At 44.0% G+C, this 18859-nt stretch overlaps 1 protein-coding gene across 2 annotated transcripts in view; it reads left to right on the top strand.

The window, feature by feature from the left end:
• Positions 1 to 18634, top strand: part of L1CAM (L1 cell adhesion molecule) — a 223560-nt gene extending 204926 nt beyond the window's left edge. For both annotated transcript variants that reach the window (XM_088471131.1, XM_088471130.1), the window contains 2 exons: positions 1104 to 1176; positions 14407 to 18634. In XM_088471131.1, coding sequence (XP_088327257.1) covers positions 1104 to 1176; positions 14407 to 14638 — 305 coding nt within the window. In that variant the 3' untranslated portion in view covers positions 14639 to 18634. The remainder of the gene's footprint in view (positions 1 to 1103; positions 1177 to 14406) is intronic.
• Positions 18635 to 18859: the final 225 nt, after the last annotated feature.

Raw genomic sequence — 18859 nt, 5'->3', positions numbered from 1 at the left:
TTAGGGTTAGGCTGCGAGAGGGAAGGATTAAGGTAAGGCACTAGGGGGAAGGTTAGTGTTAGGCTGCGGGAGGGGAGGTTAGGGTAAGGCACTAGGGGGAGGTTAGGGTTAGGCACTAGAGGGAAGGTTAGGCTCAGGCTGCGGGAGGGGAGGTTAGGGTAAGGCACTAGGGGGAGAGTTAGGGGTTAGCATTACTCACCGCTGGAAGTGCCGCAGGATCAGCCGGAATTCACTGTCACATTTTTTTAATTTAAAGCACATTGTAGTCCTTAGAAATACAAGTGAGACACAGCCAAGGTGTCTGGGGAAATATACAGTTTCCAATGAATATTACAGCTCTCACCTTCTGCAGAGTGCTGTCTATGTGCTCTATGGAAATGCTCTTCCATATTTCCAGGAAGTGAAGAGCTTATAGTTTGCCCACCTAAGCCCTTGTTTTGCTCATTTTTTCATACCTTGTTCACCGGTTATTTTATTCATTCAACTCTATTGTGTGCCAGATGCAATAGATAGTCTAAGCCAGCAACTACAGCAGATGACCTCATTCCTTCCTATTGCCGTGCTTATATGCAGAACAGAGGCACAAAACATACCGCAAAAGCACATGGACAGGCTACGTGGGGAAAATGTAATGAACTGACATTTTCTGTAGCAGAATTGTATTCCAGGCTGGTTATGCCTTGAAATAAAAATCACTGCTTTACTCCCACAGCAAAAATCACGGAAAATTGTTGGTTTTGACAAATCGCAGTTCATTTCCCCTACTGACTTAAGCAAGTAAAGCAATTTCAGATGTTGCTTTCAGACAGCCATTATACTTCTATTTCTGATGCTGAATAGACCAAAATTCTGGCTTGTTGTATCTATCCGGTGATTTCAGTCAATAGATGAATGGCTGCCACAGTATGCACATATAACTACATCCTACCTCATAGTAGTATATTGCGTAGCCTGCTGAGCTTCAGATATTGTCCCACCTCCTCTATCTACAGTACTACATCTACTGCGAGACTGTTACATGGATCTGTCACTCTCTCTGAACAGTTTCCTTATGGTAACGTTTATTTACTGTTTGTTAATGTCTGTCGCTTCTGTCCATTTAGTGAAGGATAAAGAAGACACTCAAGTGGATTCTGAAGCTCGGCCAATGAAAGATGAAACTTTTGGGGAATACAGGTAGAACATTTAGGGTTATCCTATTACTAACATCCTATAAGTGTAGGCAATAAAGGTCAACCATTTAATTGGAAAATCAACATTAGGTTTTAGTTCTCTTATTTTTTTCAGCTAAAATATATGAATTAACAAGTCATCAAATGTATATTTAAAATTTGATTCCAACCTGAAGGTAATAAATACAATATATCACATATTCTAATAAAACAATACAAATATGTTAGTGTTACATAAAGTAAATGGTTGTTTTCTTAATTTCGTGGGTCTTGTAAATAAAAATCAGAAAGTCAGAACCGATTATTTAGGAGCTAAGTTTATTTTATAAATCTTGATTAAATAAAATTAATAATATTTTTTTTTTTATGATACATGTCAAGAAGAAAAAATGTTTGTGCTGTAATTACACCAGATTTTGCTTTCTTTATTATACAAGGAAGAACAGACTTTCTGGGCACCTGCTGCAGATTATTATGCAAATATTATTTGTGTTTTGGAAGCTGGCAATGATTTTATGCAACTAGAAGGGGGGGGGGGGACAGAACAGGATTAATTCAGACTTGTTTCTAGGCATTGTAAATTGAACAACAACACTTTTCAAATTACACATTTATGTAGATGCACGTAAGCCAGGGCACCTATTTTTAAACACATTTATTAAATCACATTTATTGATTTAATAGAAACAGGGTAATAACCAATGAAAGTTACAGCTACAAAGTATAGAAAAACTAAGCTATACCATAAAGAGATACAGTAAGCACTCTGAGCCTGATTCAGAGCCGCTCGTAAGCGGCCGCTCGTTCGCTCTGATCGATGTTCGCACAACTGCGCATGCGTATGGGTCGTAATGCGCATGCGTAAACCAGTCATTGCGGTCGGAAATTGTGCGCTCGCAAAACAGCGAGGGGCTGCTAATTTGATTGACAGAATGTACCGTTTGTGGGTGGTAACAGGGGAAGGTGCTTGAAAACGGGGGAGTGGAGATCCAAGCGCAGGCCTGCCAAACGGTCAAAAGGGCGTTTAATGGGTGTGCATAATTAGTAAAGGAGCGTCATCGACCACATCACTTGGTTGTCTTTTAGCCTGAACTGCTCGCAGTTATCGCGGTAGGAAAAACCTACCACAAGCACTGCGAGCAGTTCAGATGCCTTTCGATGTACCCGATTAATAAATACCGGAGATGACGTGTGTTGTGAACTGCAAAGGGGCGTCTTTACAAAATAGCGAGCGCATTTTTCGTTCGCTCGCTCAGACATAGAGGCGTCAACAAACCGCAATGAGCGAGCGCACAATTTAAATAGCCGGCCCCTTTTTTGGAGCGACCGTCCGCAAATAGCGTCCGGCTCTGAATCAGGTCCTCTGTACGTGGTTCACTAGCTGTTGAGGTCACGGCAAGCTCCAAAGCAAAGCCCGTTATAAACTAGATGTTAAAGTCTGAGGCTGCATCGGCACCAAGGACAGCTAACAATTCACATACTGTAGCACACAAACAGGAAGATGTATCTAGCCTTCCAAAGAGAGGGCAAGTGTGGAAGTTTACCATAGCAACCAATCAGTTTCTACCTATCGTTACAGACGGTGCTTCATACATGCTAGTTAGATTCTGATTGGTTGCTATGCAACTTCTTCACTTGTCCACTTCTCAACTCTTTAGAAGGCTTGATACATTACCCCCAGACATACTTTAATAACATGTTGTACACCACAACCCTGTGTTGAAACCTGTAGCAACCCCATCAGATATCAGTACTCATTAGTGTATTATATCAGAATAATGAACATTAAGATGTCGTAGTTTGCTATGAGTTACAGGACATGTATTCTACTTGTTCTTTTATATAAAATCACCTCCTAAGTACCCGTGTCACAGTATTTCATCACATGCTTTGTGTGGTACCATCTACACTTTTTGCACTTGATGTTCAACTATATGATACGGTGCTCACAGATATGATGATCAGCGCTCTGGCAATCCAGCCCTGCGGCCATTTATGTACCACGTGTCTTGTGGAGGTTTTGTGGTGCAGTATTGTAAGCAATCCTTTCTTAAAATACCACTACCACTGAAGGGTTAAGCATATAGACAGTATACCCATACAGGTGTATGTCTATTTATCTTTATTTTCCTAGACACTGTTATGGCATACAGATGTGTCCTCACTCAAATTTGCTGCAGACACGCCAAACAGCCCCTCTCTGCGCATCTGGTGCCGTGAAACTCCGTAGAGCCGGGCTTATATTTTGCTTCTTTTTTTTTGCTGAAAATGCATCTAAGTGGCACCGGGAGACTGTGCTCATTCATTATATATGTGATGTGACACTTGTATATCTTCATGCGGCTGAGTCTCTCAATCAGCGTGTGAAGTGCTACGATGTAGAAGCCACAGCTTTTTTCCATGCCAAGTTCCGGTTTACAGTCTCAAGTGCACACAGATATACAAGTGTCACAAATCAGATGAATCAGCACAGTCTCCTGGTGCATCCTAGTCACATCACATTGCCACTTAGCTGCATGTTCGTCAAAAAAGATGCCCGACTCTATCAGGGTTGCACGGGACCTGGCGGCTCCATCACGCCAGGCATATCGCACTGCTCAATGAGGCTAGATGAGCAAGGACACATCTGTACTTTTGGCACTGCCCATTCCAATCAATATGGGAGAAGTTTACAACCTTCTAAAAAGAACAGGCGAAGTTCCCCAAAGCGACCAATCAGCTTTAAGCTATCATTTTATAAAATGTGCTTGATAAATGATACTTACAAGCTGATTGGTTACTATGAGCTATTTGAGCTATTTGTCCTCTTTAGAAAGTTTGATACATATTAATTAATCTTGATTCTCTGCATAGGTATTCACTGTACATGCTGCCTGCTGTGTGTCACTACTATTTGCCCTCCCACCACCAGTACAGCCAATTACGTGTTACTGAAAGACTCTCTGTCTTCCACATCTTTTCTGATCACTGTCAATTTCTGCAATTGACATCTCAGGCAGGGAGCGTGTCCAACTAGTCAAAAACCTATGAGTCCAGGCGCTAATATAGGGAGCGTTTTTTGTATCATGTAAAAACAATATGTCTTTAGTGTAGGCGGTAAAAGGCTTCTGAAGAAGCAGCTAATACATGGTAGTAATTTGCGTACCAAATGTTTATAGAAATGGCTGCAGGGCTCTCGCCCACATGTACTGTTTGCGTGTGATTGGTGTGCTTGACCTTATGCATTCGTTCTCCACTTTCTTGTTCATGCTGCCCATCAGATCTCTGGAGAGGTAAGCTGCTCTCACTGGGTACAGTTCCTTCTAGCAGTGATGACATGGGGGATGCGCATATGCACTTTGGGTGTTTATTGAATTCAGTTTGCACCCTTTTATGATTCAGTAGGTGGCAGTAATCAGACCTTTGCTTCTGTAAGCATGGGTAACATCCAGCTTGCAGCCTTGGCTAAATTAAATCTCCCATGATGCTGCTCCAGCCGCTGAATGGAGAATAAAGTTTAGTGAAAGCTGCAGAGGCCGGAGGAGTGAGCGTTTCCCATGTCTGGCTTGATTGAGCTGATCAATGGGAAATAAGTCTAAAATACAAGTTGCATTATCTTATGCAGAAAGTAGCATTCACAAATATATGTAGAATTCTCAGTCAGAGCTGATGCATATAGAGTGAGATGTAATAGCCTGCGAGATGCAGGCATCGACGTGATCCTGGCAAGTCTGCCCAATATTTTAAAGCGGCAGTCATTTAAAAGGCACAACCAACCATGGATTTGCCATTTCAATGTTCGCCGCTTTAAAAGATTGGGCGGACTCCCTGGAATCACTGTGAGGATTGCATCCCGCAGGCTATTACATCTCCTCTGTAGAATTGTGAATACTGCAACGCATTTCTTTTTTTTATACGGTTCAACTTGTATGTTAGGTATAGTCATCATTTTAAATTATTAAAAAATAATAATAATAATAATAAAAAAATAAAATAAAATGCAAAGCACTGCGGTTGTGACAGTGCCACTAGCACATCCCTGGTACCACGGGAACTGGCCACGTTATGCAGTAGAGAGAGCAGCGTGCCATTTATAAACATGGCTATTGTCTCTGTGCATCACTTCATTTCAGTTCATGCAGTGTTACAGCGGCTGCCGGATGAGGGGTTTGCTCAACTTGATGTCGCTCACTGATCACAATAAAGAATTGTCAATATGTCTTGGCTGATTTAAGTACAGATTTCATCAAAACATAACTGTATTTTTGAAAGTCCACATTTGCACCTCTGTTCAGTGTTAAATGTTATGTGATATTGCCTGTTACTGCATTTTGCTATTGATGATGTTATGATTAAATCAGCCCATTTTGTGCATGTTTACTGTTATTTATGTGCACGCATTAGGCAACATTTTAGAAACTGGTTAATCTCAACATTTACACAATTGGGAGCAGTACTAGGACAGACTGCTGATTTTGATGTTGCTGCAATGTGTCAGATTATGTCAAGGACCTTTATAGGGGATGTAGTTATATTACCAGCGGCCGGAATGCTGGCCATCGGAAGCCCGAGCCGGGACTAATGATAAGCATCGAAATGCTGACGCCTATCTTTATCCCAACGCTGAAATCCCGACAGCCGGCATCCCGAATGAAGGTAAGCGGGGCTTGTTAGGGTCTTAGCTGTGGGGGGGGGGGTGAGGCTTAGGAACCCTCGGGGGGAGATTAGGGTTAGTCACCCCCCCTGAGGAGGGTTAGGGTTAGGCTACCGGGAAGGTGGGTTAGGGTTGGGCACCCCGGGAGGGTTAGGTATAGGGAGCAGGAAGGGGGGGTTATGGTTAGGCACCACTGGCGGGAGGGTTAGGGGGGAGAGGGGTAGGGATAGCAAACTTACCACCCCTGTTGGGATCTTCATCAATTGGGATGCTGCAGTTGGTATTTCATACCCAACCCCTTTAGAGGGAATCGGTATGTAATGCCAGCTGTCAGGATGCCTCCTGTCACAGTAACGACAGTGGTATCCCGACAGGGGTTGGGCAAGTATACTTACCCTCCCCCCTTCTCCCCCTAACCCTCCCTTCTTGTAGCCTAACCCTAACCCTCCCCACCTCGCACCCTAACTCTCCCCGTTAGTGCCTAATCCTAACCCCCCCTTCGTGTCTAAACCTAACCCTCCCCCTTAGTGCCTAAGCCTAACCTCCCCCTAGTGGTGCCAAACCCTCCCCCCTAGGGGTGCCTAACCCTAACCTCCCCCCCCAAAACCTAACGCTAACCCCGCTATCTAAACTAAACCTAACCATTCCCCCCTTGTGGCTAACACAAAGGACGCCCCGGATTTACCTCGTTCGGACAGCCGTCCTGTGTTCCGGCGTCAGGATTAAGATATTTCAACGCCTATCTTAACTCCTTTGTCGGGATTCAGCTGTCGGCATTTAGACCGGTGGCCTTGCGGCCATCGGTCTGCTGACTACATCCCCTTTAAATAATAGGGGGAGATGTATCAAGCCTTCTAAACAGAGAAGTGGGCAAAGTGGAGAAGTTACCAATAGCAACCAACAAGCATCTAACTATCATTTTATAGAATGCATTTGATAAATGCTACCTCTAAGCTAATTGGTTGCTATGGGCAACTTGTCCACTTATCCACTCTTTAGAAGGCTTGATATATTTTCCCTAAGCATTTAAAGGAATGCATGATTTTGCAGGATAGAACAGAGGGCCTGATTCAGAGCCGGACGCTCTGACCAGAGCGCTCGCTCTGAATCAGGGCCCTCCCACCTAAAATTGGAGTGGCCTCCTGGCCGCTCGCATAGCTGTTGGTGACCACCCACAGCTTATGCGAGCGGCCAAAAAGATGGTCGCGATGGTCAAGACCATCGCGACCATCGGGCTTGCGACGAGACCCTGCGGTAGGGTCTCGCTGCTGCAAGCCCAGGAGTGCTTTTGGCTCTATCAGAGCCAAAAGCACTCCCACTGACATCACTAGTGATGTCAGTGGGGCCGGTCCCAGACGGTAGGCGTTCCCATGGGAACGCCCACCAAAGGGGGCGTGCTGTCACTCACCATCGACAGCACGCCCCCTTTGGTGCGAGACCCATAGCGACGGCTTGGCCGTCGCTATGCGGGTCTCGTGCTCCCTCCGTCGTGCGCATGTGCACTAGGGCACCATCGTCCTGCTTGCGAGCGCTCAGCGCTCACGAGCGGGTCTGAATCAGGCCCTGAATCAGGCCCAGAGATCTTTTAAAATTCTAATACCCAAAATTAAACTCAAATTCTTAATCTTTGCTAAAATGTTAACATTTTTTGGCCCACTTAGATGCATAATATAAAGCTTGTAAATAAATTCTATGCATGGCATTTGAAATAAAAGCAAGACAAGTACCTTACTATTGTGGGTAATATTATGGATAGTTGAGAGATCAATACGAAGTTTATTGGGAGAAAGGAAACAAATATATTTAATGAAGGTGGGAAGTCCATATCTGGCTGTACATGATGAACCATTTGGGATATGAACTAGGGTTCTTCATTGACGGACTAACTATCAATGGTCAATGGTTTTTACTATAGGGGAAACACCATTGATGGTTCATAGCCACATATGTGCAGATTGAAGGAGACACAGACGCACATTCGCAATACAGAAAATTGATGGGCTTTTTACCATCAGACCTCCCCCATTGATGATAAAAAACGTCAACCATGTGGAGGGAACCATCGTTGTTTATTAACCATCGATGGTCAATGGCCATCACTAGTATGATCCGAGTTATGACATAAAGTAGGCACATAAAGAACGTGAAAGATTACTGTGTGTTTTAGCCTTGTATATGGCTAATTGGGATGTAGTCAGGAAGCCGACGGTCTAAATGTCGACCGCTGGCTTCCCGACTGTCAAATCCCGGCAAGGTACTAATGACAGGCATCGAAAACCCGACGCCTGTCATTAGACCTACACCGGGAGCCCGACACCCAGCTTACCGAATGAAGGTAAACCAAGCGACGGGCGCGGACAGCCGCAGGGGGGGGGGTTAGGTTTTAGGGCTCTCGGGGGGACTTATGGTTAGGCACCCACCCGGGAGGGTTAGCTATAGGCTAGGGGAAGGGGGGGTTAGGTTTAGGCACTTAGAGGGGGTTAGGGTTAGGCACTTGGGGGGAGGTTAGGGTTAGGCACCCCATGGGAGGGTTAGGGGGGAAAATAGAGTTAGTCATACTTACCTTATTAGCGATTGGGATCTCTACCTCTGACGGGCTTCTGCTGTCGGGATTTGAACCGTGGCCGGCGGTAATATATACTACACCCGACTAATTACAGTAAGAATACCAGGCTGTTGGCAAATTCTGAAATATCTGTCTAATATGTGATGTCTCTACCACTGGTGAGGGCATACCGTATGCACTGTTGTAGCTTGCATGTTCATTATGTACAGTACATGTCATTCAACTAGTCTTATGTCTGTGATTGTTCCTTGTGACGTCACTGTCGTTTGTCTCTTCTTGTTAACAGCAGTACGTTCTTTAGAAATAGGTAACAATTCATATACTGCTGCCTCTACAATCCTGCATGTGCCTATATGTTCTGCTTCTGAATGCAGGATACCCCGGTCACACTTCTAATATATATTGTAGTAGTGTATAATAATATCATTCTACACACAACCGGTAACGTATAACATTCACTAGTCTGACGTGCGCTAAACCCATCAGTGCTAATATCTGATACTCTTCTGATATTTATAATCAGGGCTATAATTATTTTCTCTTCTAAATCAATATGGAGCCATCTGCTCTATGCATAGATGAGTGAGACACAGAAAACAGATACACATCCATTGGATGCTAACAGACTGATAATAAAAAGTTTTACCTTTTTCCTATTCACTAAACGTGGCATTTTTCAAATACAGTACAGTATGCAATATGTCTTCTGGAAAAAACAATTGCACTACACCCAACAGCCAGCATTAGGTGTAACAGTAATACCATGATCTGCTGTTGGCTTAAATATCACTTTAATGTCAGGAAGCACCAGGTACCGGGTATTTTACCTGACCCCTATTAGCGGCAGGAGATAGGAAGTAATTGAAAGCCACCTGTATGTTGTCAGGTACACCTCCTGGACCTGCCTCATGCACCCTCCTTTTGGTTTAACCTGGAGGCCTTCTGGAGAGGCACTCTTTTTGCTAGCCCAACGTGCTAAGGCCCTGATTCAGAGCAGGACGCTCTGACCAGAGTGCTCGCTCTGAATCAGGGCCCACCTCCATTAATATGGAGCGTCCTCCTGGACGCTCGTATGGCTGTGGGTCCCCACCCACAGCATATACGAGCGTGCAGGATGATGGTCGCGATGGTCTTGACCATCGCGACCATCGAAACTGCGAGCAAAAGCCTGCGGTTGGGTTTTTCAACCGCAAGGCCAGGAGTGATTTTGGCTCTATCAGAACCAAAATCACTCCCACTGACATCACTAGTGATGTCAGTGGGGCCGGCTTCAGACGGTAGGCGTTCCCTTGGGAACGCCTACGTCTGGCAGGCACGCCCCCGGCACGCCCACCAAAGGGGACGTGCTGTCAGTCACCATCGACAGCACGCCCCCTTTGATGAGACACTCCGAGCGAAGGAAAGTCCTTCGCTCGTCGGGTCTCGCGCATGCGCACGACGGAGCTCCCTCCGTCGTGCGCATTCGCAGTGGGGACCATCGACCCACTTGCGAGCGGACAGCCGCTCGCGAGTGGGTCTGAATGAGGGCCTATATTGTGAGAAAGGGCAACAAGTTAACCTAAACCTCCTCTGTTACCTCACTGCCTCATCCTCCAGAGTCCAAAGTGCTGACTGTACAAAGAAATAAATGAAAAATAAACTTTCTCTTGTATCTGATGTAGGAACTGGGCACCTCTTAAAAAAGACATTGACCTCCAGGACAATCGGGGAGTGACCAGTGAGCAAATACCAACTTCCCAGCCAATAAGTATATAAGCTTTTGGGAATGATCCATGTTACTGAAGCAAAAGCATGCTTGTCAATAGATGAAGTGTTACGCTTTTGTTAGGCACTTAAGAGATGCTATTTGGTCATTATTGCTGGGACCTTGGTGCGTCCAATCAACACTAAGGTGGCCTATTTATCAAAACATGGCTATAAGAAAGAATGTTATCACAACAATAGAAAATATTTTTCCACCCAATTCACCATTAACCAGGGCTCAGTGATCCTCAGCTCCCCGGCAGTACTGGCAGGCAGCAGTAGGATGACTCTTACTGCTTTACTTGCTAATAGCGTTCTTAGCATTGCCGGTCACGCAGGTTCACTGCACTGGAAGCCTGGACTTGGGACTTCCAGTTGTAGATTCAATAACAAAAAAATAAATATCAGTCAAAAATAAACAAAAAAATCTTTTTTCAATTAATAAAGAATTTTATTCCTGGCCCCCAGTTGTCGCTATTTTCAGATGGACAAGTAATTAGTTAACTAGGCAGCACAAGTAAACTGTTACACCGGATAGCCCCAGTGATGGCTACTGCCGGTTATACTCGCTGATAGGCACCTATGGCAGTAACCTTTAATAACTAGGAATATATCCTATCTCTGGTGCCGCAGATAGAGCTTTTCTAGCTATGATAAATAGAGCCCTGTAAGTTTTTCATTTATCACTGGTCTGAGTTCTCAAAAGCTTAAAGTACAAGTACAGTGGTAATATGAGTGTGGGTCCACATAATGCAGCACTGACATAAATATACTGCGTGTTGTATACAGTAGATGTTTTATTCATTTTGAATATACTTATCTATAACGTAATGCAACTGAGCTACATACTGTAATATGTTTACTTGTCTCTAAATAATGAAAGAGTTAATGGTGACTTACTATTTTTCACATTCATTGTAGTTTTTCTTTAAAAGATAAACCGACCTTTGGCTGCAAACTTTTAAATTGTAGACCCCACCCCACCCTTTCCTGAACAGTAGGCATAGGGCTTGTTTCAGACGGACCCAATGGTTTGCGTGCAACTCTGGTGTTTGCCGATCGGTGCCTGCGCAGGATCTGTACTGAAAGAGCGCTCGCTCTGAATCTGGGCGTTTTTTTTTTTTTTTGTGCGGCCTCCTGGCCGCTCGCATTGCTGTGGGTGACCACCCACAGCTATAGCGAGCGGCCATGATGATGGTCGCGATGGTCAAGAGCATCGCGACTATTGGGCTTGCAACGAGACCCTTGTGGTAGGGTCTCGTTCATCGCAAGCCCCAGAGAGCTTTCGGCTCTAACAGAGCCAGAAGCTCTCCACTGACATCACTCGTGATGTCAGTGGGGCCGCCCCCAAACGGCAAGCGTTTCCTCGGGAACGCCTCCGTTTGGGCAGCCACCCCCCCGGCCCGCCCACCAAACGGGGCGAGCTGTCACTCAACATCGACAGCTCGCCCCCTTTGGTGCGAGACCCGGACCGACGGATTGCCCGTCGCTAGCCGGGTCTGGCGCATGCGCACGACGGAGCCGGCTCCGTCGTGTGCATGCGCTGTGGGCCACCATCGACCCGGTTGCGAGCGCTCAGCGCTTGCGACCGGGTCTGAATCAGGCTCTGTGTCCCCTAAGACGCAGCATAATTGACATGCCTGGAGTGGGGAGGAGGGGACAACGGGCGGTGTTCTTGAAAATGGGGCCTGTTTTGAAGGTGCGCGAGGTCTGCGTCTTCCAATGCAGATTTCCTGGCCTTAGCAGCGTTATTATACCTCCAATCCAGCGTAAGATGAGGGTCACCGAGATGTCCGATGGTCATGCAAGTGATCCGATGCTGCGGAAGCAGCTGCTGATCACAGAAGCCGGTAAGAGGCTTCTATGTGCACAAGACGCCTCCTGCGCATTTTGCATATTGTAGCACAGCTGCTGTTACAACAACACAGTGGCTGTGCTATTGCGTATAATATACTATCAGGCCCATAGTTACTTTTAAAGTTCTGCACCCAAAGGTGGAATTATCCTTTAAGAATGACATCATTGCACTATTTGTCTAATCTAGTGCAATGGCATATACAGCTGGGCAATGCGTTCCTGCTCAGATTTCCCCCAGCTATTTCCTGAACACTCCTCACATCCCTCTATGTGCATGATGTGCATGTTAATGACAACAGTCTGCTGGTTTCCTGATCCTCGCAGCATCCATATTAGCTGAAGGATGGACCATAAATCTTTCCTTGCTAATTTAATAATGAGGGCTTGGACATGCTTACAGTGGTAAGATTGCATTTGACTGAGTGTCATACATGCTTTAACACCTGCCGGGGTGGCTGTTCAAGTAGAGATTCTAGCCTAGTTTGTTCAGCTATAAGGAGGTTCTACACGATATATAGAGGAGGAATACATAATAAACCAACCAATATACTGTCATTTATTTTTCAAATGAAATCAATGCTAAACTTTAGATATCATTTTAAATAATATTATTACAGAGTTCTTAGGGCCTGATTCAGCAAGGATCACTATTGCAATTACGCACGCAGATGGACGATTGTTGCGTACTGCGCATTCTAATGCATCGCAGTGCACGTGCGCCAAGGCTCCACCGCGATCGCAGTATCCACGCGAGGGGGTGGTCGGGGAAACGCAGGTCTGTCAGGGCGTTTTTTTATGCCGTTACGCGTGCATGAATTAGCCACTGCAACGTCATACGCAGCTGGAGCTTTCACTGCGTGCGATGAGGTTAGTCAATTCTGAGTAAGGTTAGACCTGTTGTAATTGTGCGTGAGGCTCCGATGGTACTCGATGTTATCGATGGTTTTGCAGACTTCCAAGGTATTGCAGATGTGAGTAAGGGAAAGTGGGTGTCCTTATGTTAGGCTGTGACAGTATAGCCATTGCAAACATTAGCATATTTTCTCAGTGGGTCTGCGTGCGTAATCGCAGCTGCGATCGCAAAAGCGATCCGTAATTAATCGGGCCCTTAATGTCTACTTTTAAATGTATTCTATGGTAGACGTTTAACCTAATTTTCAAGTCACTGTCATGCTGTACCACCACTGTAGTCGTTTGCATGATCTAATATCATTTAATAGTACAGGGAGTTCTCACAGTGCCGCATCCTCATTTTTGCTTTGTTTTTCCGAGCATGGTTCCTTTTGGTAAGATCTTGTACACACCCTTTTCCTATGTCTCCCATGGCCTTTGTATCTTGTGCATCCTACATCCCACTCATGTCATACAGTACCATGGGCCTGATTTACTAAGCCTTGCAGAGTGATAAAGCAGACAGACATAAAGTACTAGCCAATCAGCTCGTAACTGTCATTTTTCAAACGCAGCCTGCAAAGTGACAGTTAGGAGCTGATTGGTTGGTACTTTCTCTCTCTCTCTCCACTTTAACACTCTCCATAGCTTAGTACATCTCCCCCACCTTGGACAGTTCCCTGTTAACATTCATTGTAGTGATACTTTTGTAATCTAGGTCTTTGGCATGGGTTGCATTTTCCTTACTGACTGTTTGAGCCCGTTGGACATACAACACTTAACAAGGCTTTTCCACCGTCACTTGAATTTAAGGTGTTAGCTCGGAACGGCCTTTCAGCAATTTGTACTTTATAACGCCTTCTCTATCTATCTAGTTTACATTTGTCTTTATTACTCATCTCTTCATGTCATACTGCGCATGCGTCAAGGTACATTACTGTAGTCGCACGCTGCAAGTTTTTATTCGCAGTGTCGCAGACAGGCAGGAAGCGTTTGTTGGAGGTAATGGGTAGTGTTGGCAAAAAACGCAAACACAGGTGTGTCTTGACCATTTTGGGGGCGTCACATCCTTTGTCTGTGATCCCGTATGCAGGAAACATGGCGCCAGTGCCTCCAATACGGCGGCCATTCTGAGTGACCATGAAATCACTCAAGGAGTTGTGTTTGCCTGATCTGCATCCAGTTGCTATAGCTCATCGCAGTACAAGTCCCAGCCAATGTTGCATTAGTATATTTTCGCTTAAAATTGCAGCTGCGATAGCATTAACGTGCAACTTTAAATCAGGCCAATAATGCAGAGTATCACATCCAAGAGCAACAACAATGGCAGTTGACATAAATAGATGAAGTGAAGGCGAAAATGTTAGCCGTAAATCTAAAGCAATGTCTATAGTAAAAATTGCAGGAGGGTGTGACCAACTGATAAATTAAAGTCATCTGATGGTGTCCAACTAATGTAAACTGGAAAAAAAAATTAGCAAAGACCATGCTGACCACAAATAATTCTCCTTTCCCCCCTTTCCTTTGATTTATTTTTAATCTAGCGACAATGATGAGAAGCCGTTCACCAGCAGCCAGCCCTCCCTCAATGGAGATGTAAAGCCCCTCGGAAGTGACGACAGCCTGGCTGACTATGGCGGAAGCGTGGATGTGCAGTTTAATGAAGATGGTTCGTTCATTGGCCAGTACAGCGGCAAAAAGGAAAAGGAAGCTCCGGGAGGCAACGACAGCTCCGGTGCAACCTCACCAGTTAACCCCAACATCCCAATTGAGTAACGAAACAAATTTTTGAAGGAGGAAGGTTTTAGGGGCTACATTTAGGATGAACATCAAGGGGGTCGGGGGTGGGGGCAATGGGAAAAACCTGATGGATCTGGAGAATTTATTTTTTGCTTGCAAACCTATTTGCCAATTTGGTGCCAGAGTGGCAAGTATATGATGTTGTAAGTCTCTCTTGCACCAAATGGTTTGAACTGCTGTACATTGTTGGACTGCAACTCCATGACTCGTGTGCTTAGCAATCAAAACCGTACAAGAGGAGAAAACGGACGGGCGCCAACGGTTTCTGCAGAGGATGGGTACCAGTGTTCTCATTTTATTTAAGAAAAATTGAACGGTAAGAGGTTATAAAGAAAGGAAAAAAAATCACGACGAAGGACGCACATATGAAATTAAAAAATAAAAATACAGAAAAAAAAAGAAAAAAAAAAACCAAAGGAAGGAAGAAAAAAAAAAACAGAAAAAAAAAAAAGCATTTCTCTCTCACGCCAAGTTTCGCATTCACACAGGACCTGTGTTACTTTTCTATGGTGTCTTTACTTTGTAATTATCTCTTTCAGTGTGTTTGTGGCCCACCACCTGGGACCCACCAGCTCTGTGGGTCTAGTTATCGGAGCGCAGCTTGCCAAAAAAAAAAAACATGAAACCTGAACAATGTATGCATAGGTGTGCTTTTTCCGAAAACGGCTAAACCTTCTGTACTCTTCGCCATTCTCATTCACCGTCTATGCCGTCTGTCAATCAATGAACCAGATTCTGGGGCTATAGCAAAAAAAAAAAAAGCCCTCGCTCTTGTAATCGCTGGGAGTCCCCCTGGAAGAAGAAAGGAGTAAATTAAAAATAAAAAAAAAAGTATTATTTTTTTATGCTGTTTAGTTTACAGCTTCTCGGTCGGCAGAGAGGGGGGGGCGTACCGGTCCTCATGCCAGTTGCCAGTGATAAAGACCCGCCTGACAACATGGCCTCTCTTTTGTAGTAGAGGAGATAAATACGACATATCACGATATTCCAGTGAGTAGTTTAAATGTAGTGGTAAGTAGGAATTTTTATACAACACAAATGCTGATGTAACGATGTGATGCACTTAGTAACGGAATGTTGTAGATCACAGCAACCAGTCTAATCTGTTGGCTTATCAGAAGTGATATCTGACTGTTGCTATGCGCTACTGTATCTACGTGCTTCCTGCATCATATTATTATATAAGCGTTATAGTCTAATTCAGCAACCCTATGTGCAGTTCCTGTCTGCATGGTGTGCTTCTCAGGAGCAATGAAGGTAACAAACCTTTAACCCCTCTGTTAACATAGAGACCTGCAATACATTACTCTGAGACTGATTGCAAGTTGTCCCTGAAACAAAAGGGGTCCCTCCATTTGATAACAGGGTTTATTGCATGTTTGGTGCAGAAGCAGCTGTTTGGAGGTGTTGAATCTAGACAAGTGTAAATCTCACCGGTCTTTCCGAAGATGAGTGCACTTTTAGGATGCCAGGACCAAAGGAAAACAAATTTCCTTGTTTCCCATTGTCTTTTCTCAGGGGCAGGTACAGCATAATGGCTAAGGTGCTTATTTGGGGAAACCGCCCCAGTCACCTTATCTTCCTGTGCCTCAGGGTCCTCCCTGTGACTCATTCTTACCCACTGTCCCCAGGTTTTTGCAGGAATGTGCAGCAGTGTTTCCACCTCAGAGGTGGCTGCCTGGAGCCCTCAGCAGAATATTTCCAGACAGAAGGGCTGTGTATGTATAAAGGGCCTCATTCTTTTAACCACCACCCCTGTCTGTTATCACTATTAACTGTGGATGTTAAATTTGTTTTCTTTGTGGGTGTGGAAAGGGAGGGGGCAGGTACATGAACGCAGTAATATTTTAATAGCTGACAGTGCCAGGAAAAAGATAATAAAAAGATGTTTTGTTATGGGAGTGCTTGTATCAGCTTGCCATAATAGAGTAGATGTCATGATTGGTGATAAGTAGTAATAAGTAGTCCGAAGGTCTCCTCAATCCATCAATGGTCCAGTAGTTTCATGACTTACATAATTTTAGGCAGGGTGGGTGCTGTAGCTGCCTCCTGGTATGCTGGCACCCGTAGGTTTTCGAGCCACAAGATGTGTACCTGTGACACTCTCAGCATCTGTTTGTGCCCAGAAGCATTGTCCACAAGGTATCACTTGCAGTGATGGACAAACTGTGGTTCTGCAACTGTTGCTAAATAATAGCTCCCAGTTTATCCAGACCAGGCCACTGACTAGCTGGCCAACAACGAGTGATGTTCTTGTTATAACTTGTTACTCATTTTAAATGGTGCTCCAACCAATCAGCTTCTAACTGTCATTTTTCAAACACATGACAGGAGGTGATTGGTTGGAGCACCATTTAAGAGTAGTATCGAGCTATATCAAGAATATAACTTATTGATAATTCTAGGCCATAATATACGAACAGTTGAAAAGCCGATGGTTCTCCTTTCCTCCTTGTACTGCTAGTGTAAGTTGATAATAAAGTGAAACTTAATGAGCAGTTCTGGCCATTATAAACCAATACAGATGTCACTAGTATATATTATTTTGTCTTATAACAAATACCACTCTGAATTAGCTTAGCTGCATGAGACTTGTGAAGAATAAAATTGAACACACACGACTTGGAAAATGAAGTAAGAAAGTATATACATACTTTGAAATGTAAATGATTATATCAAGGCAGAACTTTGAAAAATTCTGCTATTCAGCCTCCCATAACTGTAGCCTGTGATAAATGTGACTTCTATCCATACTGCATCATTGCAGCCTTCAAAATAATATCCAGCTGTTTTCATAATTGCATTTTAGGAAAAGGAGTTATTATATCTTCATGCATTTTGATTGAAAATGTTCTTGGCCACATAACACATAATTTATTACAACACGTATTTAACAACAGGTCAAATATTGTACACCAGTGGAATATGGGGGTATCAATGGGTTACATTCCCAAAATAGGTAATTTTTATTTTACATTCCCAAAATAGAAACAAAATACTTTTAACAAAAATTACCTAAGTGTTTAAAATTGACCGTGTACTATAGGATATCAGTAATGCTAAATAAAAGAACACAGGGCAGATTAAACCAAGAGTTAATAACGCTCTGCTAGGAATTATAGTGAAATGTCATTCTGTCATAGGGAGAGAGTGAATGATTGGTCATCCAATCACATTTCCAATACATGATTTACAGTGGTAAGCACAGGTTGTGTTGCAATTGATTGTTCATCTTTCACATGTCATTTAATCGTCACCAACACAGCAGATTTGGCAGCCATATGGCCCCCAGCTGTCGCTTGACAACAATTTCCAGCATACCACTGGTTGACAAGGCATGCTTGGACTTATAGTTCCAAAACAGCCAGTTATAGGTTGGCTTCCTATCCTCTAAGCCAGGCACTCAAGAAATGGCACAGCTTCCATGCTGCGCTGACCATTACTTAGTACATTGCATTCTGTATCGTTTAGTTTTGACAATAAAACTTTTCCGAAGACAGCTTAGAAGGAACGCTGTACAGTGGGGCATTTTTCCTGGCATTGTCTTAAGAGTGTACGTGAATGATCAGGCTTGGGGGTGAGATTGATCAAACTTTCTAATGAGACGAAGTGGAGGTGTTTCTCCTATCTAGTACAGTCTATAAAATGATAGCTAGAATCTGGTTGCTATGGGCGACACCTCCAATTGTCCTCTAGGGAAGCTTGATAAACCTCCCCCTTGGGGTTTACCCTCCAGCTCTGGAGAAGTTCATTAGCACTTTTGTGGCCAGGGGTGGAGGCTGCAGACACTCCTGGTGGTGAAGGGGTTAAAGGGAAATCAAGCAGCACCCGGGCAGGTGCAAGATGTATCTTTTTGAATGTAAATAGTGTTTCTGAAGTTTGTATCAGCCGGTAGTGTATAGGCCTCTGTAAGTCCCTGTCTATAGCTTGGTATTGTTAAAGAAAATTACAAACTATATCATGATAAACACATATTGTGTGGTGTGGTTTATTGGCGCAGTGTATCTAGTTGGTAAATAGATATAAAGAAAACACAATATGGAAAGTCAAGTCATATAGCACAACTTACTCCTATATTACACATTTGTCCCTACTACTGTATACAGTATATAAATGTATGTAGATATTTCTGATTGTAACATTACATTTTATTGGAACATTTGAATCATGCATCCTCTGCGACTTATGTGTCTTGAG

This window comes from Taudactylus pleione, unplaced genomic scaffold, assembly GCF_031769625.1.
Source record: "Taudactylus pleione unplaced genomic scaffold, aTauple2 ptg000110l, whole genome shotgun sequence".
NCBI lineage: Eukaryota > Metazoa > Chordata > Amphibia > Anura > Myobatrachidae > Taudactylus > Taudactylus pleione.
The sequence above is the reverse complement of the archived record's forward strand: the minus strand, read 5'-3'. Positions and strand labels throughout refer to the sequence as shown.